General features: G+C 33.0%; 1 protein-coding gene across 2 annotated transcripts in view; it reads right to left on the reverse strand.

Annotated features, from left to right (window-relative positions):
* Positions 1–1,865: 1,865 nt before the first annotated feature.
* The window catches only part of LOC139866107 (UPF0481 protein At3g47200-like), a 32,443-nt gene continuing 9,434 nt past the window's right edge, over positions 1,866–24,874 (reverse strand). The window contains exon 2 of one of the 2 annotated variants that reach the window (XM_071854248.1): positions 1,866–3,709. In XM_071854248.1, coding sequence (XP_071710349.1) covers positions 2,392–3,696 — 1,305 coding nt within the window. In that variant the 5' untranslated portion in view covers positions 3,697–3,709 and the 3' untranslated portion in view covers positions 1,866–2,391. Of the gene's footprint in view, positions 5,126–24,874 lie in introns of those variants that run through there. The other variant, XM_071854247.1, reaches the window with a different exon arrangement.

A 24,874-nucleotide genomic window follows, 5' to 3' on the forward strand; every position in this document is an offset into this window, starting at 1 on the left:
GAACATATGGTCATGGACGTGTTTTACTATAAGGTTGTACATAATGCTTCAAATATTATACATATGGTCATGAGGGCGTTTTATCATAAGGTTGTACTTAATGCTTCATATATTATACAATTAACATGTTAATATTTTTATTAAATACAATTAATTATTTTAATGACATCATCATATAGGGCTTAAAAAAAATTCTCTTTAAATTTGAATTCTTTTTAAGTTTGGATAATCATTATTTATGACATCATCATTTTAGAGATTTTTTAGATACTATTGATATATGTCTGTAATTAGAGATGGCAATGGTCACCCGATCCGATGGACATCCACCCGATCCACCAGCTTCGTGATGGATATGGATACGGATACGGATGAACCTTAACGGATATGGAAATGGATATGGATGAAAAGTTTCATCCATGAATATATCCATTACCACCCGAAATACATATACAAATATATAAATATAGATATATGCGTACATATTTACTATTACAAGTTTATTTACCGTTAAATTTACATATTTCTTTCAACCCATAATTAAATAACTATAATATATTACAATAAAATACGTTTAAATAATAATATAAACTTACAAATTCCATGCATAATTTTTCATAATCTATGTTTTATAGTAAAAATAAAAAAAATTTGTTATATATTCGACAAGAATTACACATTCTTATGGATAGATTTTAATTATGTCATGTTATATTTATTTTTGTTGTACTACGTTTTTATTTTAATCGAATATTAGAAAATATTATAACATTTTTTTAACATCAATTGGATATCCATTAACCAGCTAAATCCATTGGATATGGATATGGATATGGATGGATGACCTGAAACTAAATGAATATGAATATGGATATGGATGAATAAAAACTAAATGGATATGGATACGGCATCACCCGGTCCATATCCGATCCATTGCCATCCCTATATGTAATTCGATGAAGAGATTTATCTCACAGTTAATAGTGTTCTTGAGAGAATCTTCTTTTGACATCATGATTCTCTTTTGCAACAAAATGTTGATGCACCTATTGTTGTTACAAATGCGGTTGTCTCTTCTCTTCAAGAGCATTCTACTTCCATTCGAAATTTTGATCCCTGCGTAACGAATGGCAAGAGTAAGGCGAAGAAGGTTAATGATTCGCTTCCGCTTAGGAATGAAGAGGAAATGGACAAGTTGAATGAAGATGGTAACAAGCGCTTCAGGAGAAAGAAGATATTAGAGGTTCCGACAACAACGGTAGCATGTTATTTGAAGTGGATCGAAACCTTGCCTATTTTGAAATTCTTGAGAAGGAAGGATCGTTTCCTACTTCCAATTATAAAGACTCGAAAAGGTAAAGTTAAAGTTAAATCGGTTGTCGGGTAGTTTTATGAGCAATTTCGTTTCATTTCTATGTTAGTAGATTTTTGTTAGATATGGATATTGGATTGGCTGTGGTTTTTGATTTTGCCCCGTGTGCGTTTTAGTGTTACGGTTGCTCGAGGCCCGGGCTTAGTTAACTTAGGCTCTATGTTTAGTTTTAGGGAACGCTTACCGCTTTCGAGCCTTAACTTGCGTTTAAATTGATTGTTTTTTTGTTCGTCTTTTCTTCGATTGATGAAAAGACTTAGTTACGTTATATTAACTCGTTATTTTAGGTAAAAAAAATTAAAAAAAATTTGACCACATCCCTTTATGATATAATTATGATGGTAATGAAAGTTACTTTTATCAAATAGTTGTCAAAAGTTAAATTAAATCATTAAAACAAATACAAGGGACATATAATTTAATTAATGGTAAATGTAGGGCTAGGCCACATGAAATATTGTAACAGAGAAAGCTTTTTGAGCAATTTGCCAATTTTCTATTATCTCATTAAGCCAAATGCATTTACAATTTACAATTTATACCATTCTAGGAAAAGGAAACACGTGACTGAATATTAAACGTGCATCAATATACTTTTTTTTTTTTTTTTTTTTTTTTCCTTGTTGAACTTTACGTGCATCACTATACTAAAATTATGCAAATAATGGAAACGTGATATCATGCATGCATGTCGCCTCCATACGTGGATCTTGGACTGTCTTCTTCCATTGCTTACGTGTGAATTATGACTTATTCAGTTGAATTGCTTTACTAAATGCTGGACTTGTAGTATTGGACCGAAGCCCATTAAACCAAATAGCGGCCTGGTATATTTCTTGTACGAATGGGCCTCGTAGACATATCACTTTGGGTCTGTTCCTTATCCTTTTGGGTTCGTCCACTATCACTTAACTAAAGAACTAAGAGTTGTACAACACGATCAACTTACTGAGAAAGAAAATTAAAATGACAAAATAAAATTCGAAGGTATTCGATAACATCAATCAGCTCCAAGTGTACTAAGATTTAACACCCTTGACCGTATAGATGGTTTGAACAAAAGCTAGAGTAAACAGGATGGTTCCAACAATAAAGGCAATGGAACTCCATGGATTACTAAAATATCTACGTCTCAACCATGCTACATTTCTTGTCCACCAACCATTGTAATATTCATCTATTTTGGCCCACTCTTTATTGTAAAAGAAATATGCGACATCAATTTGTTTGTTGATGTTGTTAAAGATATTTGCAAGCTCTTCAGTTGAACCAGCTAAATTGTTAATAATAACTCCAGCGTCCATCAACATGACTATATCCTCTTTAGTATCGACTAAGGTATCGATGAACACAGTATATGAAGTAATGTATAAAGGAACAACTTTGGCAGATTGCTCGTAAACAATGAGGTTTCTCAGAAGTGACTCTGTAAAATCATAAATTTGAATCACTGGCATTCTGAGAGTATTACCACAAGACCAGGAAAAGCATCGTAATCTAGATTGTTCGAATTTTATTTCCATTGCCCAACTTGGATCTTGATTTGGCATAAATTTCACATACGCCCTGTCTAGTTCACAAGCAGAGTGGATTTGTTTACCCTTAAGTGGAGGATTACTAGTTTCTGCAGGTTGGTAACATTTGTGCATAAGACCAAGAATATGGTCCGGTTTTGTTTCTCGGAGATCATTTACTTCACGTAACGTTTCTACAAAAAGGCGGATGTGTCGTAGGACATGCAGAATAAGATTTTTAAGAGAGGCATCTGGTTTATGTATCAATATAGTGGAGTCAAAGAGATCTTGGAGAACAAAGAAAGGGATTTGGTTTTCTAGAAGCAACAAATCGTAAACTATGTCTGTTGAAAGCAACACATGATCACCCCCAGACTCTTCATGACTCCTGAGGAACTCAAGTATGAAGAAACCATCCATAACCATCATTTGTGCAAGCTCAACATTAGTATAAGTATTCATTTCGAAATAACTTTCCTTTATTTGGTCTATTGAAGCAGTTATCTTCTTCACACACGTTCTCAATGTTTGCTCAAGGGGAAGGTTCAAATGATTCAACAGACAACGTCGATAAGTGGCTTTCCGTGCTTCCATCGCTTGCACATTTTCGGCTTCTCTATGGAGAGGTCCAATAGAGACGACCCGAGGGTTGTAAGAGTCTGGACTAATAGCTCTAAGCACACTAGGAACCTTGAAGATACATGTTTTGCTTCCTCCATTCACTCCGTTTACTTCACAGTCGAGAAGAATTTTCACAACTTGCTCAACGATATCGACATCTCCATTTTCCATATCAGTATAATTTTCCATTGAAGATGGTAGCCTGAAAGATGGTTGCACGTAATATTTTATAATGTACGAGTAAAGATGTGTATAAGTGGTAGGGATGGCACCTGCGGGTCGTGGGCGCGGATCCAATACATCCATCACCCGTGCCGGCGAATTTTTTGATGTTCTATTTACCCGCGAATCTTGGTTAACGGATATATTTTTAGATCCATGCCCTTACCCACGAATTGTCGCGGGTCGCGGGTAAACCCGCGGATCTTATTCATGAAGTATATGTGAGTTTAATATTTAAAAATAAAAAATAAATATCAATACATAATTTAAAGTTACATGAGAAACATCATCTAATCATATACCCATGTTTATGATATAATAAAATGAGAAAACATATATTAATTATATTTTTTTGCTAATATATGTGAAACCACAATGTTTAATATTAACAATATAAATTTAGTTGATAAAACTAGTCATACAGTAGGCTGACAAATTACTAAAGTGATAGGTAAAAAATAGATTTATTAAGATATTTTAATAACGAAACAAACAACAACATGCTTTAATTATACAATACATGTAATGTGTAGTTGTGAGATACTCTAGTTACTAAAAAAATCGATACTAAAATGGAATGTAAAAACTTCGGAGACAAGGGGGACTGAGTGGTGCTCAGCCTCCCCCAATGTCCAAATAAAGCCCAAATCTCATTTGTATTTTCTGCCCAAATAATTATAAGCATCCTTCAATGAGTAAGTCTCAAATGTATTATTATGTCAAAAAAAATTTAAATTAATTGACCCAGTAGTCCAAAACTCATGTTATATACAAGTAACTCATTATCACTATAAAAATTAACTTGTTTTACATTATTGTTAATTAAAAATTATAAATATAATATATGTTTATCGAGTAAGCCACCATCATCTTCAAATCATGGCTTCGCCTCTGTAGAAACTTATACGGAGTAAATTATTACCTATTGGCCATTTATTCAAGGTGATGATTTTCACCCATTTAGAATGGGTTTATCCGTGCATTGTTCAAACGGGTATTACGGATTTTCGGATCGAATTTTACCCGCAACGGATCTATTACATCCATCACCCACCTACGACCCGTCAGCGAGTACACGATTACATCCATCGCCCATCCGCGGGTAAAATTTTTTGATCTTATCCGCCCATTACGGGCGCGGGTACCCGCGAGTTTCGGATTTTTTTTAGATTCATTGTCATCCCTAATAAGCACCCTCTTAACGTACAGCTTGTTTATAAACAAATATCTAGTTATTTGATGTGATTTTTCGGTATAACAATGAACGCAATAGTACAATTTATGATACTAATATGTAACACGCATGCTATATAATCGGTGGCCATTTTAACATCAATATTCAAAAATTTTAATGGTACTTTGTATATACTTTTTTCAAAGAATAACGGTTTAGTTTCATAAAGGGGTATGATTCTCACACACATTTTTTTGATTCTCACACACCTATTTTAACCTTTTACTCTTCTAATAATACTCCATTTCTTTAAATTGGTGTGTGAGGATCAAAAAAGTGTGTGTGAGAATCATCCCCCTTTCATAAAACTATTGATTTTACAAATATATAAGGTCATATAATTCAGGGCAAATTATCTAAAAATATAAGATAAAAGCCACAATTTCAAGGGGATATCGTTTTTTTTCCTCGTCTAAAAAGAATTAGGGTGCGTTTAATAAAACTGAATGATTTAGCGCTGAATGGTTCAGAATCTGAATCGTTCAGAGTCTTTGAATAAAATTTGTGCGGAATGAAAATAAGCTGTTTGATAATCATATTAAATGAACAATATGAATCGAGTAAAATTACCTTATTGATGTGTTACATGAATAAAAAATACAATATACTTGTTAGTTAAACGTTCTGGATATGATTTGAGAATGATGTTACAGAAAAATTAGGTGATTAATGGTTAAGAGAGTGTTTCAACTCTGAATGGTTCAGCACTGAATTCTGAACCATTCAGCATCATATGCCATTCAGAGGTCAGAAACGAACACGCAGAATGTTGAATGGTTCAGCATTCAGCGCTAAATAATTCCATTAAGGGGCAAACAAACGCACCCTTAGAAAGTGTATGATCTAAAAATGGTCGGAGTTGTGGTAAAATTGACATGTGGAATTTTTAATTGATTTATCTGCTGATTAGTATATTCCACGTGTCAAGCTTCATTGCCAAGTCATTAATTTTATTTTTATTTAAATTTAGCTTACTTTTAAGAAAAATAATATCAAGAAATAAACGCATTTTGTTGCTGTTCGAAGTAAGAAATAAACACTCGGAGGTTTTGTGTTAATCACGAATTTTATTTTTTTAACTTATACACGAATATGATTGGTGGTTTTTATAGAATATAGTAGTTCCTTCATCCCATATTAATACTCCAGTATTTTATTTTGGAATGTTCCAAATTAATAATCCACTTTCATAAATATAAAAGAATAAGAAGCTTAAGTTCTAATATGCCCTTAATGTACGTGGATATGATTAAAGGAAAAAGAAAAGATAAGGGTAAAACTGAAAAGTAATCAGAAAGTACAGTACTTTTATGACATTTTCTTAAACTGTGTGTTTTTTTGCATGTGGACTATTAATATGAGACGGATGGAGTAATAGTTTAGCTCTAAATGTAAAGTTATACAAGATGAGGTATAAATATATTTAATTTATGTTATAAGAAGTATTAAGTTGTTTAACAGTATTAGAAGTTAGTTAGTGAGCTAATGCCATATATGTAACAGTTAGGGCTTTCATACTTTGTAAGCTTGAATCAGTGAATGAATGAAGTTTTCTTTTAAGTCAATTTCTTAATTCTTTCGCACGAGCTATAGACTCAATATTATTTTTAATTTGATATCCTGTCAGATTACTTCGTGTTCGTTTGAATAATCAATTAGGTGATTGTTGAATCTTCTGTTCTTGATTCTTATATGAGTCTGTCCTCAATTTCATACTCAATTTGTTTAAACATTATTGTAAATCTGCTTGCCCTAAATTATGATGACAAAGACGATGCCGAAAACAAGGAAAGTTAATACATAATCGAATACAATGAACTCAATTCACGATACTTTGCACATTGCAAGCGCAGATCATCTTGGAATGATTCTGACTAATACGCCTTTCAATAAGCAATTTCCTCGGATGGAGTAGAACAATTAAAATGGCTAGGTTCGAAGCTAAAATAAGGTTTCACCGGTGGTTCATGTCCGAAACCTGTTATTACTGATAATACATACCAGACATGGAAAAGATGTGACTATATGGTCACATGCTGGATCTTGAATTGAATGGTTGCGGAACTATCAGAGGCTTTCTTGTATACATAGTCTGCGTATGAACTTTGGAAAGAAATTGCTGGACGATATGGACAGAGTAATGGTCATCTGGTGTATCAGTTAGAAAGGGAACTGAGCAATGTGTCACAAGGGAATCTCACAATTGCTTCGTATTTCAATTAAATACAAATATATTGGGATGAGTTGCACAATTTGAATAGAATACCTACATGCACATGTGGTAAAATGAGAGATTGTACTTGTGGCATTACAGAAAAGTTTCTTGAGATGAAAATCATTCAAAGTTGATGCAATTATTGATGAAGCTGAATGACAAATATGAGTCTCTTAGAAGTCAAATTTTATCTATTGATCAATTACCAACTGTAAATAAAGCATACTATAATGTCCAGCAAGTAGACAAGCAAAAACAAGTCACAACTCATGTAGCTGAGCCTACTGTATTTTTTGCAAACCTAAACATAAAAAAAGAAAATAAAGCAGATAAAAAAGGTGAAAAAAGGTAATGTACTCAGTAGGGAAAAAGAACATCTGGAGGAACGTTGATTATACTACACTTCGTGTTAATCCCTTTTCTGCAAATAAATTAGTTGTGTCAACTACTAGTTTAGATTTGGATCTTTTCCATGCTAGACAAGGTCATGCATATGTTTCTAAAATGCAGCACATTTACACTTGTAAGCATTCTTTTCTATCTAATTTATTTTGTGATACTTGCATGCTTGCAAAAAATCGTAGATTACCTTTCCCAAGGAGTACCATTACTACCAAAAAGCCCTTTGAATTAATTCATGTTGACCTTTGGGGTCCTTACCAAAAACCTTCCCTAAATGGTGCTTATTACTTCTTTACCATAGTTGATGATTTCATAAGGTCAACTTAGACTTATCTATTGCAATCAAAAGCCCAGGTTTATTCTACTCTTGTTTCTTAGGTGGCATATTTGAATACCCACTTAATTCCAAACCTCATATCATTAGGTATGACAATGGGACATAGATTGTTAACAAAGAATGTTAGGCTTTTATGCTTACTCTAATGGTATTATTCATCAAAGATTGATGGTTTATACACCTCAACAAAACGGTGTAGTTGAAAGAAAACATAGTAACCTCTTAGAAACAGCTAGAGCTATTAAAATCCATGCTAATTTTCCTAACTCTTTATGGGGTGATTATATTCTTGTTGCTATTTACATGATTAATAGGATGCCCCTGCCTAATCTGTCTTGGAGAACGCCTTTTGAAGTTTTACATGGAAAATATCCAACTTATGATCATATGAGTGTCATTGGTTGTCTTTGTTTTGCTTCCACAAGCTAACCTCAATATGATAAATTTGCTCTTAAATCAACTTAATATGTTTTTCTAGGATTTTCACCTAATCAAAAAGTGTTCAAACTCTATAATCTTCAAACTAAAGAGGTCTTTTGTAGTAGAGATATTGTATTCAAAGATGATGTTTTTCCCTTTAAACATAACACATCTCCTACTCTTACTTGTCCTATTAATTAAATCTTAATACCTAACTCCGTCATTTACATGATGAACCAGTCACATTACCTTTTACTTCCCCTGATGACACTAATAATTCAGTTAACATACCTTCTACTCAACCCGTGGTTGATGATTCCAGTATACCCAATACACAAACTACCCAAAATACTCATCATACTCCTTCTGTTAGACGATCAACTAGAACTAAATAACCACCTACATGGTTAAAGGATTTAATTCTTCCTCATTCTAATGTTTCAATTGTTCCACAAACAAAACCTGCTCTTATGTATTATTTATTTCATAAACATGATTTTGCACATATGTCACATGATTATGTATCTTTCTTCGCAAACGTGTTTGCTACCGTTGAGCCTAAAACTTATCTTAAAGCTAGTAAAGATAGAAGAAATTCAGGCATTAGAAAATAATCATTATTGGACTCTTAAGTCTTACCACATTGCCTTCTGGTTTTAAGCCATTGTATTCTAAATGGGTGGATAAAAAATTTCATTCCTCGTCCTTGTGGTTTACATCAATTTTGACTCTCGTCATTTTTCTTTTTTTTTTTTGTGCATTCCTCGTCCATAATGTATAACAATTATACAGCTCTCGTCCTTCCGTCTAACTACTGTCAATTTCAACCGTTAAGTCATGTGCAAAGCATGTGAGGGTATTTTAGTCATGTGAAGATATTTTAATCTTTTTTAACATTTTCTTCCCATTCCCTACGGGTTAGTTACCCGTCGCCACCGGCCTACATGGCCTTCGTTACCCGTATGGTGCTATAGGCACGAGTTCACCACCGATCTTCGTTACCCATCTTCACCATCAATTGGCGAAGGTTTCTTATGCAATCGGGCCCACATGTGTAAGAGTGTAACCATATGTACTCCGTATTATTTATTCTTTTTAATTTGATGGTGGTGAAGGTTATTTTATGGAGATAGAAGATGAAGCAGAATTGAATATGAAGATGAAGCAAAAGAAATTAGCTTTTTTGGTGTAGAGAGAGTTTACTATGAGTTGATTTCTTTGGGTAACCCATTATGTCACTGTAATATTTTTGTTCATAATATAATCTCTACTTTTTGAAAGAAAAAAAAATTGACGTAGATGAAGATAGGTAGAAGATGAAGATGGGGTTAGGTAGGTGAGTGAAAATGTGATAAAAGGGATTGTGGTGTTTGTGATACAGATCTACTACATAATATACATAATTATTTAATATTTTTGTATTAGTTAAAATTAAAATAAATATAAATAGATATTAATTAATGATGTGTCAAGTAAGAGGAATATGTTTTAGCCATTATAGGCAGTATTTAGTTATAAGATTTTATGGGTTAGTTATAGAATTTGGGTGGTGACGTGGCACTGACGTGACAGTTAAGAGGATGAATAGTGTTAGTCACTATTGATGTAAACCACCCGGACGAAGAATGAAATTTTGTCTAAAATAATATATAAGGCTGATGGTACAGTTGAAAGATTTAATGCCAGGTTAGTCATAAAATGTTTTAATCAACAAAAAGCTTCAAAATATAAGCACACTTTCTCCTGTGTAGCCAAACTAGCTACTGTCAGAGTGCTAATAGTTATTGCCACAAATAAGGGTTGGCCAATAGATCAACTAGACATCAATAATGCATTTTTGCAAGGTTTTATAGATAAAAAGATTTATATGACACCACCAGAGGGAAAGCAAAGCCAGGGCAGGTGTGCAGATTACAAAAATCTCTTTATGGTCTCAAACAAGCATCTAGGCAATGGAACTTTGAGTTGACTAAGTTCTTAGTGTCATTACGGAATGTGCAGTCCAAACATGATTACTCATAGTTTGTTATGAGTACTGAGTCTGGATTTAATGTTGCCCATATTTATGTTGATGATGTACTTATTATTGGTAGCTAATTATCAAAAATTGAACCTACTAAGTCTGTTCTTGATAAGAAATTTACCATCAAAGACTTAGCTATAGCTAAGTGTTTTCTGGGATTGAAAGTTTTACAACTACTAATGGCACTCATTGAAACAAAAGGAAATATGTTTTAGATTTATCACAAGTTACATGGCTTACTGCTGTCAAATCTGCATTATTTTCAATTCCTTAACATTTGAAGATGTCATTAGATAGTGGAAATCCTATTTCCGATACAGAATCCTATAGAAGAGTTGTTGTAGATTGTTATTTCTTATAATGACTCATCCATACATTTCTTATGTTGTACAACACTTGAGTCAACTCATTTCAAGTCCAAAAGAACCACATGCAACTATTCATCCCCTTAAGTATCTACAAGGTACTGCATTAAAAGGAATGTTTTATCTTGTTTCATAACATCTGCGGATCCGTGGATTTCCAGATGCAAAATGGGCATTATGCATTATGACAAGGATATCATTAACTGGATATTGTATCTTTGTTGGGCAGTCAATTGTCTCATGGAAAACCAAGAAACAACCCATTGTATCTCGTTCATCAACTGAATCAGAGTATAGAAGCATGGTTGCAGCAACTTGTGAGTTGATTTGGATTTCATATTTGTTGCAGGATCTTTAGATTCCGCTAAAATTACATGGTTACTATGTTATGTGACAACAAGGCAGCACAACAAATAGTTGCAAATCCGTGTTATCATGATCGAACGAAGCACTTGGATATAGATTATCCTTTTACACGTGATAAAGTGCAAGATGGGTTTCTACAAACATCCTATATAGATTTAAATTTGCAGCTTGTAGACTTGATTACTAAAGCTTTGGGTAATTTACAACATTCGTTCTTTTACTTCCAAGTTGGGTGTTTCAGAACCTCCAATTTGAGGGGGAGGGGTACATAGAATATAGTAATAGTTTAGCTCTAAATGTAAAGTTATACAAGATGAGGGGTGTAAACTGTAAATAAATTTAATTTATGTTATAAGAAGTAGTTAAGTTGTTATAATAGTATTAGAAGTTACTTAGGTGTCGTTTGTTTTTCAGTCTGCAGATCTTATTATGTCTTATGTGTGCTCGCCCGCAGACGTTTTTACTGCAGACAGTTTGTTTTTCTGAAGACATAAGATAAACCAATGTCTTATTCTGTCTACAACCTCGCGGACTTAGAAATGTGCTTCTAACTGCTGCAGACATGATTAAGTTATTTTGTAGACATAAAAACAAACGGTCTTCAATATTAGCATACAGACCTTCAGACCACATCTACTTTACAAACGTGGTCCACGGATTTTTAGACACAAACATCTTAAAAAGCAAACGGCAACTTAATGAGCAAATGGAAAATATATGTAACAGTCAGGGCTTTTCATACTTTGTAATTTAGAATCATTGAAAGAATGTAGTATTCGTTTGATTCAATTGCTTAATTCTTCCGCATTTCATAGGTTTTGTTTAATAATCGGTGATTTTGAATTAATCTTTTGTTGCTTTTTTAAGGACGTTAAATATTGAAATAGAAAAACGCTTCATCGAAGAACAACAACCATGGTCGATCTGTTCGAATTCGCTACTTCTTTGAGGGACTTTTGTTCGATTTATTTAACTTAAAAAGCTTCATTGAAGAACATCAACCATGGCCAGTGTTCGAACACCATGGGCGGAGTTCGAACATTAAGTTGTTCCGAATCAGAAAAAAAAAAAAACCATCATGGCCGGATATGCAATTGCAATTACACGCGAGATAATGTTACAATAGATCTGATTTTGTGCGAGATCTCGATTCCAGCAACCACTTTCAAAAGTCGTTGAAGAACAGCAGCAAGATGGACACTTGAAGAGCAGCAGCAAGTGCTTGCGCAATAATGTCATTTACAACTCTGCGGCAGCTAAGAAGAATTTGGTGTTTAATTTGATTCGTAGTTATTCGTTTAAATTGGAACGAGTGGCTAAAAGAGCCGATGTAATTCGTCGTTGTACTTTTTGGTTGTTGATTCCTCTAATACCTAAGGGGTCGTGTTGTCTATTAATAAAATTGATGTTCCAAAAAAAAAAAAAAAAAACTAGATATGTTTATCTTGATTGTATGACGTTCTTTCAAAAGTCCCATGAACTCCGGATCAATTTAATCTCTTTGATATTTGTATGTTAACTTTTATTTTGTATAGAGTATTTTAATTTAAAAACAATAAATAAAATAAAATGACATGAAATAAAAAAGAAAAATAAAAACAAGAAACTGACATTATATATACAACCAAGCAAAAACATTATATATATCTAATGTCAATTTCTACCACAATTGCAATAATTTTTAAATCAAATACCTTTATAAACAGTAAATTGAAATCATAGTCTTTTATGACCAAAAAATATATGAGATTTGTTATATATGGCCGACAATACTTTTCATAAAGTAAAGTTTATTCTATGAATTCTCGGATATGATTCACGGATATTACTGTGCACCTAACTGCACAGTGAATTATTATACTATAAATATGTGATCGATTGTAATCAGTGAATATATACTAATTCACATACATAGAATATATTTCATCACCATTCTTTTACTCTCTCTTATTTTAAGTTTATTAGTAGTCTATAGTCAAGAACAAACCACTAAAGGTAGTTATAAGCCTACTGAATTATAACACGAACCAAACCACTAAAGGTAGTTATAAGCCTACTAAATTATAACACGAACCAAACCACTAAAGGTAGTTATAAGCCTACTGAATTATAACACGTTATCAGCACGAAGTGCTCCGTATAATCAAAGTTTATCTAAGCAAGCACACATCACTAATCTAGGTAAGAAATTATCTAACTTCTATTAACTTCATTAACATTTATATTTATGTTATTTAAGTTATATATGGCCGGTTATACCGCCTGAATTATATTTCTGTAATCTAACTTTTATTAACTTCACTAACATTTATATTTATGTTATTTAAGTTATATATGGTCGGTTATACCGCCTGAATTATATCTCTGTAATCTAACTTTTATTAACGTCACTAACATTTATATTTATGTTATTTAAGTTATATATAGTCGGTTATACCGCCTGAATTATATTTTCTGTAATCTAACTCTTATTAACTTCACTAACATTTATATTTATGTTATCTAACATTTATGATTACTTATGCAATTAATCATTATTTATTTCATGCATACTAATGTTTATTCTTAAATTTATTATTTATGCATAATATGTTTATTCTATTAATCTTCATATTTATACTAAATGTATTTATACTAAATGTATTTTATAGTAATCATATTTATACTAATAAAATTCTTTTATTAAAAATTATTTTAATACAACGGCAACATAACGATCGTTAACATTAATTAACGACGTTACAACGGTCATATATACATAATGGTTGTTAACGTCGATTGACGACGTTACAACGACTATATTTTTCAAATATAAATTAAACATCCCGGTTTTCACATTTTCACAAATTAATCTTCATTTTCTCAAATTACTACTCTCCAAATTTTTTTATTAAAAGATGATTAACTCAAGGATGATTTTTCCAACTGTATTGGTCATAATAGCTATCATCCGTGTTGCTTGTACACCACTAGATGAACCTATATTTTATTCTTCCCTTATGGTTTTATTATTTGTAATCATACCATTATTCCTTTGTTTGCTACTTATGAATCTAAACTAATTCTAATTTCATGTTGTTATTTGTCTATGAAAAAAAATTGATTATGATTATGATTATGATTTATGTTCATCTTTCTGAAAATAGAAAATGTCAAACTTATCAAAGCTTGAGTTTGATGCCTTAGACGTATCGGGAACAAACTACACATCATTGGTTATGGACGTAGAAATAAATCTTGGATCATTGGGTATTCAAGAAACTTTAAAAGAAAACAATACTTGTTCCGATCAAGATAAATTAAAATCAATTGCTTTTACTCGCAAACATATTGATACCACCTTAAAACATATGTTTCTCACTATCAAAGATCCACATGTTTTATGGAAAAGTATCAAGAGTAGATTCGATTATCAAAAGGAAATATTACTCCCAGCTGCGAGGGAAGAATGGAGAAATCTAAGGTTCTAAGATTTCAAAAAGGTAAGTGAATACAGCTCGGCCTTGTTCAAGATCCATTCAAAGCTTCAATTCTGTGGTCAAGAAATAAGTGATGCTGATATGATGGAGAAAACTTTCTCCACAATGCATTCTGCAAACATAACTGTGCAAGAAAATTTAAGATTGCAGAATTATAAAACTTTTTCCAAACTTCAAACTTATCTCTTAGTTGCAGAAGTTAATAAAGAATTACTGATGAAAAGTCAAGAATCTCGTCCTACTGGTGCGCTAGCATTTCCTGAAGCTAATGCTATTAACAATAATAATAATAAAAGAAGAAATGCACATGGACGAGGGCTGGACAAGGTCGTAGCCATATTGGCCAAAACCATCATCATGAAAATTACCATAACAATAATAAAAATCATAACTATGTTCGAAATCACCCTTATGGTAATGGTCGTGGCGGTGGTCGTGGTCGTGGTGGTCATGATCGTGGACAAAGAAATAATAATCCACAAAATTATAAAATCCAAACACCATACAATCCCACAAATCACAATGTTGAAAAAGGCTCTTCAAAGAATGTTGAAGATTCTTGTTACCGATGTGGTAAAATTGGCCACTGGTCTAAAAACTGTCGAACAAATCAGCATTCTGTTAATCGATATCAAGAATCCCTAAAGGGAAAACGAAAAGAAGCAAATCTTGTGGATGACCTTGATACAAAAATCACTGAGCCAACTTGTGACTACTTTAATGAATAAATTTCTAATATCTATATATATAGATATCCTATTATATGCTCCCGTTAAATAAATGGTTGTAGATTTTTCAATCTACACCATATCTAGTTTACTACATATTTCCTTATTATGTGCTATCGTTTGTAACATGTTTTGAATGTAATATATTGATGAATTATGTACTCATTATTTGTTTCTCATATTTTTTTTGAAGTTCATGATGTATACTGCTGGAGTAAAAAATCAGTCAAATGGTGGAGATATTTGTATTGCAGACAGTGGTGCCACTCACACCATACTCAAATCTAAAAAATATTTCACAGACTTGAAAGCAACGGAAGGAACTATACATACTATATCAGGTCCTGTGGACTTAATAAAAGGAATGGGAAAGGCAAAATTCATGTTACCAAATGGTACGAATTTTCTGATAAATAATGCCTTATTTTCTCCCATGTCAAAGAGAAATTTGTTAAGTTTCTCTGACATATACCAAAATGGATATGATTATCAGTCAGTGACAACAGAAAATGAAAAATATTTAAGTATCACTGATAAGAATCGTGTAATTGAAAAACTACCAAGACTTCATTCTGGTTTACATTATACACATATAAATGTACCTGATGTAAATGTGGTAGTTAAAGAAAAATCATGTGATCCTGTAATGATCAGTTTGTGGCATGAGAGATTAGGCCACCCAGGATCAACAATGATGAAAAGAATAATACAAAATACACATGGACATCTATTGACGGATCAAAGGATCCCTCATGATGCACTTATCCCATGTACATCATGCTCACTTGAAAAGTTGATAATAAGACCATCACCTCTTAAGGTTGAAAAAGAATCACCAATGTTTCTTGAAAGAATTCAAGGTGATATATGTGGATCAATTCATCCACCATGTGGACCATTTAGATATTTTATGGTTCTAATAGACGCATCTAGTAGATGGTCTCATGTTTGTCTATTATCAAGTCGAAATATGGCATTTGCAAAATTTCTTGCTCAAATTATTAAATTGAGAGCACATTTCCCTGATTATACTATTAAAAGGGTGAGACTAGATAATGCCGGTGAGTTTACGTCTCAAGCATTTAATAACTTTTGCATGTCTATTGGGATTATTGTTGAACATCCCGTTGCCCATGTGCATACACAAAATGGTTTAGCTGAATCATTAATTAAACGATTGCAGCTAATAGCTAGACCATTGATAATGCGAACAAAACTCCCAGTATCTATATGGGGCCATACAATTTTGCATGCTGCATCATTGATTCGCATTAGACCAAGCGCAAGTCATACATATTCTCCCTTGCAACTTGCTTTTGGCCATCAGCCAAATATTTTCCACCTTAGAACATTTGTTTGTGCAGTTTATGCCCCTATCGCACCACCACAACGCACTAAAATGGGTCCTCAAAGAAGGATGAGAATATATGTTGGATATGAAACATCTTCAATAATAAGATATATTGAACCCATGACGGGTGATGTTTTTACAGCACGTTTTGCTGATTGTCACTTTAATGAAACATTATTCCCTAGATTAGGGGGAGAAATAAAAAATAAAGAAAATGATGTTTCATGGTGTGAACCTCAATTAATGTATCTTGATCCTCGCATAAAAGAATGCGAGACCGAAGTTCAAAAAATAATGCATATGCAAGAACTTGCGAATAAATTGCCTGATGCATTTACAGATACAAAAAGAGTGACTAAATCATATATACCAGCAGCAAATGCTCCAGCTCGAATTGAAATTCCAAAAACTGGCAATAATGTCATTCTTGAGTCTTTGCCACGCCAGAAACGTAGGAGACCAATTGGTTCCAAAGATAAAAATTCTCGAAAAAGAAAATCAGTTGATAATGAGGTAAAAGAAAGTGTTCAAGAAGAACCACAAATCAATACTCCTTCTGCAGAGGATATTGATGATATCAATACAGAATTTTCAATCAATTATGCACATTCAAAAATATTATGGAACCGAAATGAAATGAAAAATCTTGATGAGATATTTTCATATAATGTTGCATATGACATCATGAATAATGATGATGATCCAGAACTAAAATCTGTCATGGAATGTCAAAATAGACATGATTGGGATCATTGGAAAGGAGCAATACGAGCTGAATTTGAATCGCTCAATAAAAGAAAAGTTTTCGGATCTATCATTCTCACACCTAAAGATGTGAAACCTGTGGGATATAGATGGGTTTTTGTGCGAAAAAGAAATGAGAAAAACGAAGTTACAAGGTATAAAGCTAGACTTGTAGCTCAAGGTTTTTCTCAAAGACCGGGAATTGATTATGAAGAAACTTATTCTTCTGTTATGGATGCAATTACTTTTAGATACTTAATCAGCCTGGCAGTTTCTAAAAATTTAGAAATGCATCTCATGGATGTTGTGACTGCTTATCTATATGGATCACTTGATAGTGATATATATATATATATATATATATATATATATATATATATATATATATATATATATATATATATATATATATATATATATATATATATATGAAGATACCTGAAGGATTTAAGGTATCAGAAGCAACCAATGCAAAACCCAAAGAAATGTACTCAATCAAGTTACAAAGGTCTTTATATGGGTTGAAACAATTGGGTCGCATGTGGTATAAACGATTAAGTGATTACTTGATAAGCAAAGGGTATACAAATAATCTTATTTGCCCATGTGTATTCATTAAGAAAACAACATCCGGATATATGATCATAGTCGTTTATGTCGATGATCTTAATATCATAGGTACAAATAAAGAGATCTATGAAGCCATTCAACTTCTAAAGAAAGAATTTGAAATGAAAGATCTCGGAAAAACCAAGTATTGCCTTGGTTTGCAGATTGAACATATGCCTAATGGTTTACTTGTACATCAAACAACTTATACAGAAAAGATTTTAAAGCGTTTCAATATGGACAAGGCAAAACCATTAAGTACTCCTATGGTTGTTAGATCACTTAATGTTGACACTGATCCATTTCGTCCCTGTGAAGATCATGAAGATATTCTTGGACCAGAAGTACCATATCTTAGTGCAATTGGAGCTCTTATGTATCTTACAAATTGTACAAGACCTGACATTTCTTTTGCAGTTAATTTGTTGGCAAGGTTCAACTCAGCTCCTACCAAAAGACACTGGAATGGGATCAAACACATATTTCGATACCTTCGAGGAACTACTGATTTAGGATTATTTTATTCTAACGATTCAAAACAAGATTTAGTTGGTTATGCAGATGCAGGTTATTTATCTGATCCACATAAAGCTAAATCTCAAACTGGATATGTATTCCTAAATGGTGGTACCGCAATATCATGGCGTTCTCAAAAACAAACACTTGTTGCAACATCATCAAATCATGCCAAAGTGATTGCATTACATGAAGCTACTCGGGAATATTTTTGGTTGAGATCAATGAAACAACTCATTACTGATTCTTGTGAACTCGAACGCGATAAAAGTCCAACAGCTATCTATGAAGATAATGCAGCTTGCATAGCACAGATGAAAGAAGGGTATATCAAAAGTGACCGAACGAAACACATACCTCCTAGATTCTTCTCATACACTCAAGATCTCATCAAAGACAACCAGATTGAAATGAGATATGTTCAATCCAGCAAAAACTCTGCCGATCTTTTCACCAAAGCACTTCCAATTGCTATTTTCAGAACGCATGTTCACAATATTGGCATGAGGCATGTTCAAAACATGTGACGGCTCAGCGATGTCTACTTGAGGGGGGAGTCAACTCTATGCTGCACTCTTTTTCCCTTGGCTAAAGTTTTTATCCCGCTGGATTTTTCTTTAGCAAGGTTTTTAACGAGGCAATAACATGTAGTTGATTTTTAATAAAACAAAATTGTCGTCCAAGGGGGAGTGTTATATATGGCCGACAATACTTTTCATAAAGTAAAGTTTATTCTATTAATTCACGGATATGATTCACGGATATTAATGTGCACCTAACTGTACAGTGAATTATTATACTATAAATATGTGATCGATTGTAATCAGTGAATATATACTAATTCACATACATAGAATATATTTCATCACCATTCTTTTACTCTCTCTTATTTTAAGTTTATTAGTAGCCTATAGTCAAGAACAAACCACTAAAGGTAGTTATAAGCCTACTGAATTATAACACGAACCAAACCACTAAAGGTAGTTATAAGCCTACTGAATTATAACACGAACCAAACCACTAAAGGTAGTTATAAGCCTACTGAATTATAACAAGATTCTCTTTATTAGAAAATTGTGGTTTTTATCTTACCTTTTTGAGTAATTTATCCTACATTTAAATTTATTGGTATTTATCTTATTTAAGTTGAATTGTTTTTAGAAAAATTTAAAACTAGTTTAACCCCACACCTGATAACATACATTCACCAGTACACATAATATGTGACAATTAAGAATGACAACGTCACCTGTTTCATTGAATATTCTCCCATTTCACATGATGAATAGTTGATATGAAAAATCCAAATGAATGAATAATGGATATGGTTAAGCTTAAACGAAACGTATATAGATATAGATGAAAATTAAATCCATTGATATATACATTAACATCCATGGATATATATGAAAATTACATCCATGGTTGAGCTGAAATGAAATAGATATGGATATAAATGAAACGGATATTGAATATCCAGTGAGTATCCATTAACTCGCTTAATCAATTAAATATAGATTTAAATATATGAACTGAAATTAAATGGATATAGAAGAACAAAAATTAAATGAATATGGATATGAATACGGAATCATCCGATTCATATCCGATCCATTGCCGCTACTAGTAACACTTAACAATGAATATAATAGTAAAATAATTATTGGCTGTTTTGCAGTTTGCACAACGAGGTTTTGTGCAGAAGCGGCGAAGCTAAAATCATAATTGTTTTCTTTATTTTTATTTTTGGACGGGTGAATTTATTAATAGACTAACAAGGAGCTAGTAAAAAATTACAAACAATTACAATGAATTACATAGTCAGGAGTTCTAAATAGGAGCAAATTTGCTAATACTTTTAACCCAAGAAAAAGAAAAGTGTCTAATAAGATCAAATAATTCCTCCTTCCTAATAAAATTTGAGACAAAGAGGATATCTTTTCTGAGCCGCCAAATCCACCAAAGCATAGTTGAAATAATGCATAAACTCCTGATGTCAATGAATAGTGAATAGAGCATGAATAAAGACACGTGAACAACTCATCCACGGTAGAGCAAATTGGCCACTGAGGATCCATCCAAGTACGAATTCGATTCCATAAAGCGTTTGCAACTCCACAACTTGTGATCCCTTGTTTCCAACCTCGATCGAAAAATATGACGAACAATAGTGTCGATATTGATACCACGAGCCGATAAGTTAAATCTTGATGGCAATCTATCTAGATGCAGCCCGACTTTTTCCGTTAATTTTTTCCGTTAAATACTTGACGATTGTTAGTTAAACTCTATAATTTTCTATGCCAGACAATTTTGTTCCTAGATTATTATATGTTACGGTGTATTAAACTTATTGTTTATTAAATATTCATATGTTACTAATATACATTCATATATGTGACTCCGACTTAGTTTAATAATATTTTAATATTATTTAAAAAACCATAATTATATCATTCATGATATGTTTATGTGATACGGTGTAGTTTATTTTATAAACCGTCTTGTTTTTCAAACCGATAATGTTCTTTTGAGAATTCTAAGAATTCAAATTATCCAAGGGCATTTCTATGTCAGATTATTTTTTAACAAATATTATTTGTAATATTTATTCGAGAATTATTATTATTTATCCTAAATATATATCGTGTAGCATTTCGCGTTTGGTTTGACGTTTTAGAAAACGGTAAGTATTAACTTTCTAAGGTTTAGTGCCAACATGCAAAAATTAAAATTTACTCTTCCCGTTTTCTCTCAAAACCGTCCGCCAACACATGATGTGTGTGTATGTGTTGTGGGGTAGGGGGGTGTCATCTTCTGAAACTTATTAGGTATTTAAATGTGAATAAATTTAAACCCTAACAAATAAACTGCAGCTTTTATTTTTCCCTATCCCCCTCTCTGGGGGGGGGGGGGTCATCTTCTGAAACTTATTAGGTATTTAAATGTGAATAAACTTAAACCCTAACAAATAAACTGCAGCTTTTATTATTCCCTCTCCCCCTCTCTGTCGACACCCACCCACGAATTCATAATCACCATCGACACCTTTCTTCAACCAATTCAAGATCTATTACTTCTCCAATATCAAATTAAATTATATAGTCGCGATTTACACGCAAAGCTCTATCTGTATCTCCTTTCAATTTTTCTCTTGGGTAAAGTTCATAAGATCTTAATTTTCAATTCTTATTCTTTATTTAATATTATACGGTGCTTAAATTAGTATTGATTATTGAATTTGGTGCGAAAATACGAACGTTTGATATATATGTATATAGCCGATTTGGTGCAGATTTTTGGGTATGCGTGCGTCGATTTTTCATTTGTAAATTGTTGCTCATTGTGTTGTTCTCATCGAGTAGTTGAATTTTGATTTAAATTTCGTCAAAATCCGTCGAACGAGTGAAAATTTATGGCCAAATCGAAATGTACATTTTCTATATCTTTTTATATTAATTTCTGGACTAATCAGCAGCTGTCTCGGGGTGCGTGCAACCCGATGTCAGAATTCTGGGTTCACGGTTGCGTGCGTCTCGAAAAAATAATAATTTTAGGCTTTTAAGACGCGTCATTTGCATATTTCTTGAATTAGTTATGAATTTTTAAACTTTTGCAAAAACTATAGTATTATTGAAGTGCTGATGGAATTTATGAGAAATGTCAAAATCGTATCGATCGCCATGGTCGTTTATTTGTGAGTTAACTTTTGAAATAAATCATGCAACATCTTTGTGACAAGTAGAAGCTTCCAGCTCTGGCCGTCCGCGAATCGATGTCCCCAGTATTTTTCTAAAATTCGTCAATGTGGGTCACTTGGTCATATTTTTATGTTTTTCCGGAAAGCTGATTTCAAATCCTTAAAATGTTAAAACCGTATCAATCATTACGAGTTTCTCAGAGTGTGTTAGCTTCTGAAACTTTCTGTGTAGTTTATTTGGTGTAATATGAAACATTTGACTAGTTACCAAGCTATTGACTTTAATAAGACTTTTGAATATACTTTTAGGATTGACTTTATAAGTTGACTTTTTCGAAAACCAAAAGTATTAATTTGATTAAGTAAAGTCTAGCCTTATTAAGTATGCATATACTACATATTAAGTATGCATATACTAAATGTCATTCAAAGTACTTTAAACGCTAAAGTTTATTAAAAATTGTGGAGTCAAAACAAAGCACCAGGACTATGAATACACTACAACCGACCTAGAGTGTTAGGTATTTATTAACCTATTCTATTATTCTAGGTTGATTGTTGACCAATTGCAGTTTAGCTTTTTGTGCGTTGTTTAGTAATACATTGCACAACTTTCGAGGTGAGTTGTAGTCTCGTTTTACTTTACGATTTTTGGGATGAGAATACATACATTATTTATTTTACGCAATAGACACAAGTACTTTCTTACTTTACTTTACTCTACACTGAGTTGTATCACAAATTCACTAGCTTGGTAACTAGTAATTGCTGGTTGTTACATCAGTGGGCGCGAATACATGTATATGGATCCATAGAGCTTGACATCCTCATCCGGGCTACTAGCGCTAGTTTGTAACGGATGTAATGTATTTGAGTGACACACTTGATTCGGTGTGATTTTGATTTATACAGAGGGTCGAGTAGATAAGTATTATTTTGTTAAACTTAGTTACTGGGTGCTCAAAATTTGTAGAATCTTGTTGATAAAACTTTTTTGACGAACTTAATGAGATGCTTTCTAGCATGGAAACACGGTGGTCTATTGTTAATTATTATGCGCAATTATTTAAACCTATAACTCACCAACCTTTGTGTTGAGATTTTTAAAATGTTTATTCTCAGGTATTTAGATGATTTGCTTATGTTGTATTCTTAGAGGTCTCATGCTCCATATTTGGAGATCCTGTCATTATTTTAAAACTTTAATGATTCACATTTGGGTTTTTAAATACTTAAACATTGTTAAATGTGTCCTGTTACTTTTACTCTTTTACTATTTACGAGAATTTTTTGTTACTGAAAACTTTTGAAATAAATAAATGCGAAACATTTTTGAACACGTAGGACGTACCGTTAGCTGTGGGACTGGCTTTTCATGATTGCGTCATTAGAAATTTTGGCAGGTCCTTATAACAAGTGAAGGCATAAAAGAATTATCCAGGAAATATGTGTTTGTTAGACCGAAAAACAGTCCTCTTCATCGAGAATCCACGTCAAATTATCCTCCACATTATTCAAAACGGTCAATATAAATATTATATTTTTCCTTCATTTTAATCAAGAGCGTTTGTGAGTACATTTTGTAAAAAAATTTGTGTGTCAATCATGTCTCTTTTTTTTTAACGGTAAATTTTCGCATCGAATACTCTAATTTGCGACCCACACACGCTAGGTAGGAAACTCCAAGGATTGACCCGGGTTGCTTGGCAACTAATCGCGGGTTTCGGGTTGCTTGGCAACTAATCGCGGAAAAATCCTGGAGAAAACCTCCCCCTTATCGGAATTGAACCCGGGTTGCTTGGCAACTAGTCACGGGTCCCCCTACTAAGGCTTGGAAACCACTCAGGAAATACCTCAGTGTGCATAAGAAATATAAAAGTTACGGGCATTAAGGATATAACACATCATTTTAACAACCCATTTCACGCAACACATTTGTGCATCAAGAACACTTCGCATCATTCGAATGATGTGTGGGTATATGGGTCGGACCCCTATAAATAAGGACCAAGGTCCATAATTTAAAGGTGGTTGAATCTAAAGCAATTACTACACAGTCAAAGAATCTCTGCCACACTCTCAGGAGCTGAGCCAATAGAGTTTATGAGTGATTAAGGCGTTGACATGTGAGATACTAAGGTGTTGACATGGGAATCATATGATCATCTAAGGGTGTCATTGCGATCAAATATGGCAGTCGGTCATCTCCTTCGATCTAAGGATCGGTGGAACACCACAGTAAGGTCCATTAAACAAAAATAATTCTAGCCTCATTGCGTTCAAACCGGAATTCCATAAGCGGTGAATTATGACTTGATTAATTGGTGTCATCCACGATTGATGAGGGAATTCCGACTTTGAGTGGAATGTGGTTGGATCTAGTGAGCTCATAACCGCGATCACATATTCTTGGTCATTCTCTAAGGAGGTGAGATTTTTTGGATTTGTAATAAACGTTGAAGGTGTTAATCGAAGATCATATGAACATTTAAGGATTTTTATGATCGGACATGACGGTTGGTCACCTCTTCCGATCAAAGGATCAGTGGAACACTACCGTAAGGTCCCTTAAACACCGAAACACCACCAATCACATTGCACTAAAGCCGAAATTCTCTTAACTGGTGAAGTCATGTCTCTTAACTGGTGAATTTTA

The sequence above is a fragment of the Rutidosis leptorrhynchoides genome, chromosome 9 (genome assembly GCF_046630445.1).
Source record: "Rutidosis leptorrhynchoides isolate AG116_Rl617_1_P2 chromosome 9, CSIRO_AGI_Rlap_v1, whole genome shotgun sequence".
Lineage (NCBI taxonomy): Eukaryota > Viridiplantae > Streptophyta > Magnoliopsida > Asterales > Asteraceae > Rutidosis > Rutidosis leptorrhynchoides.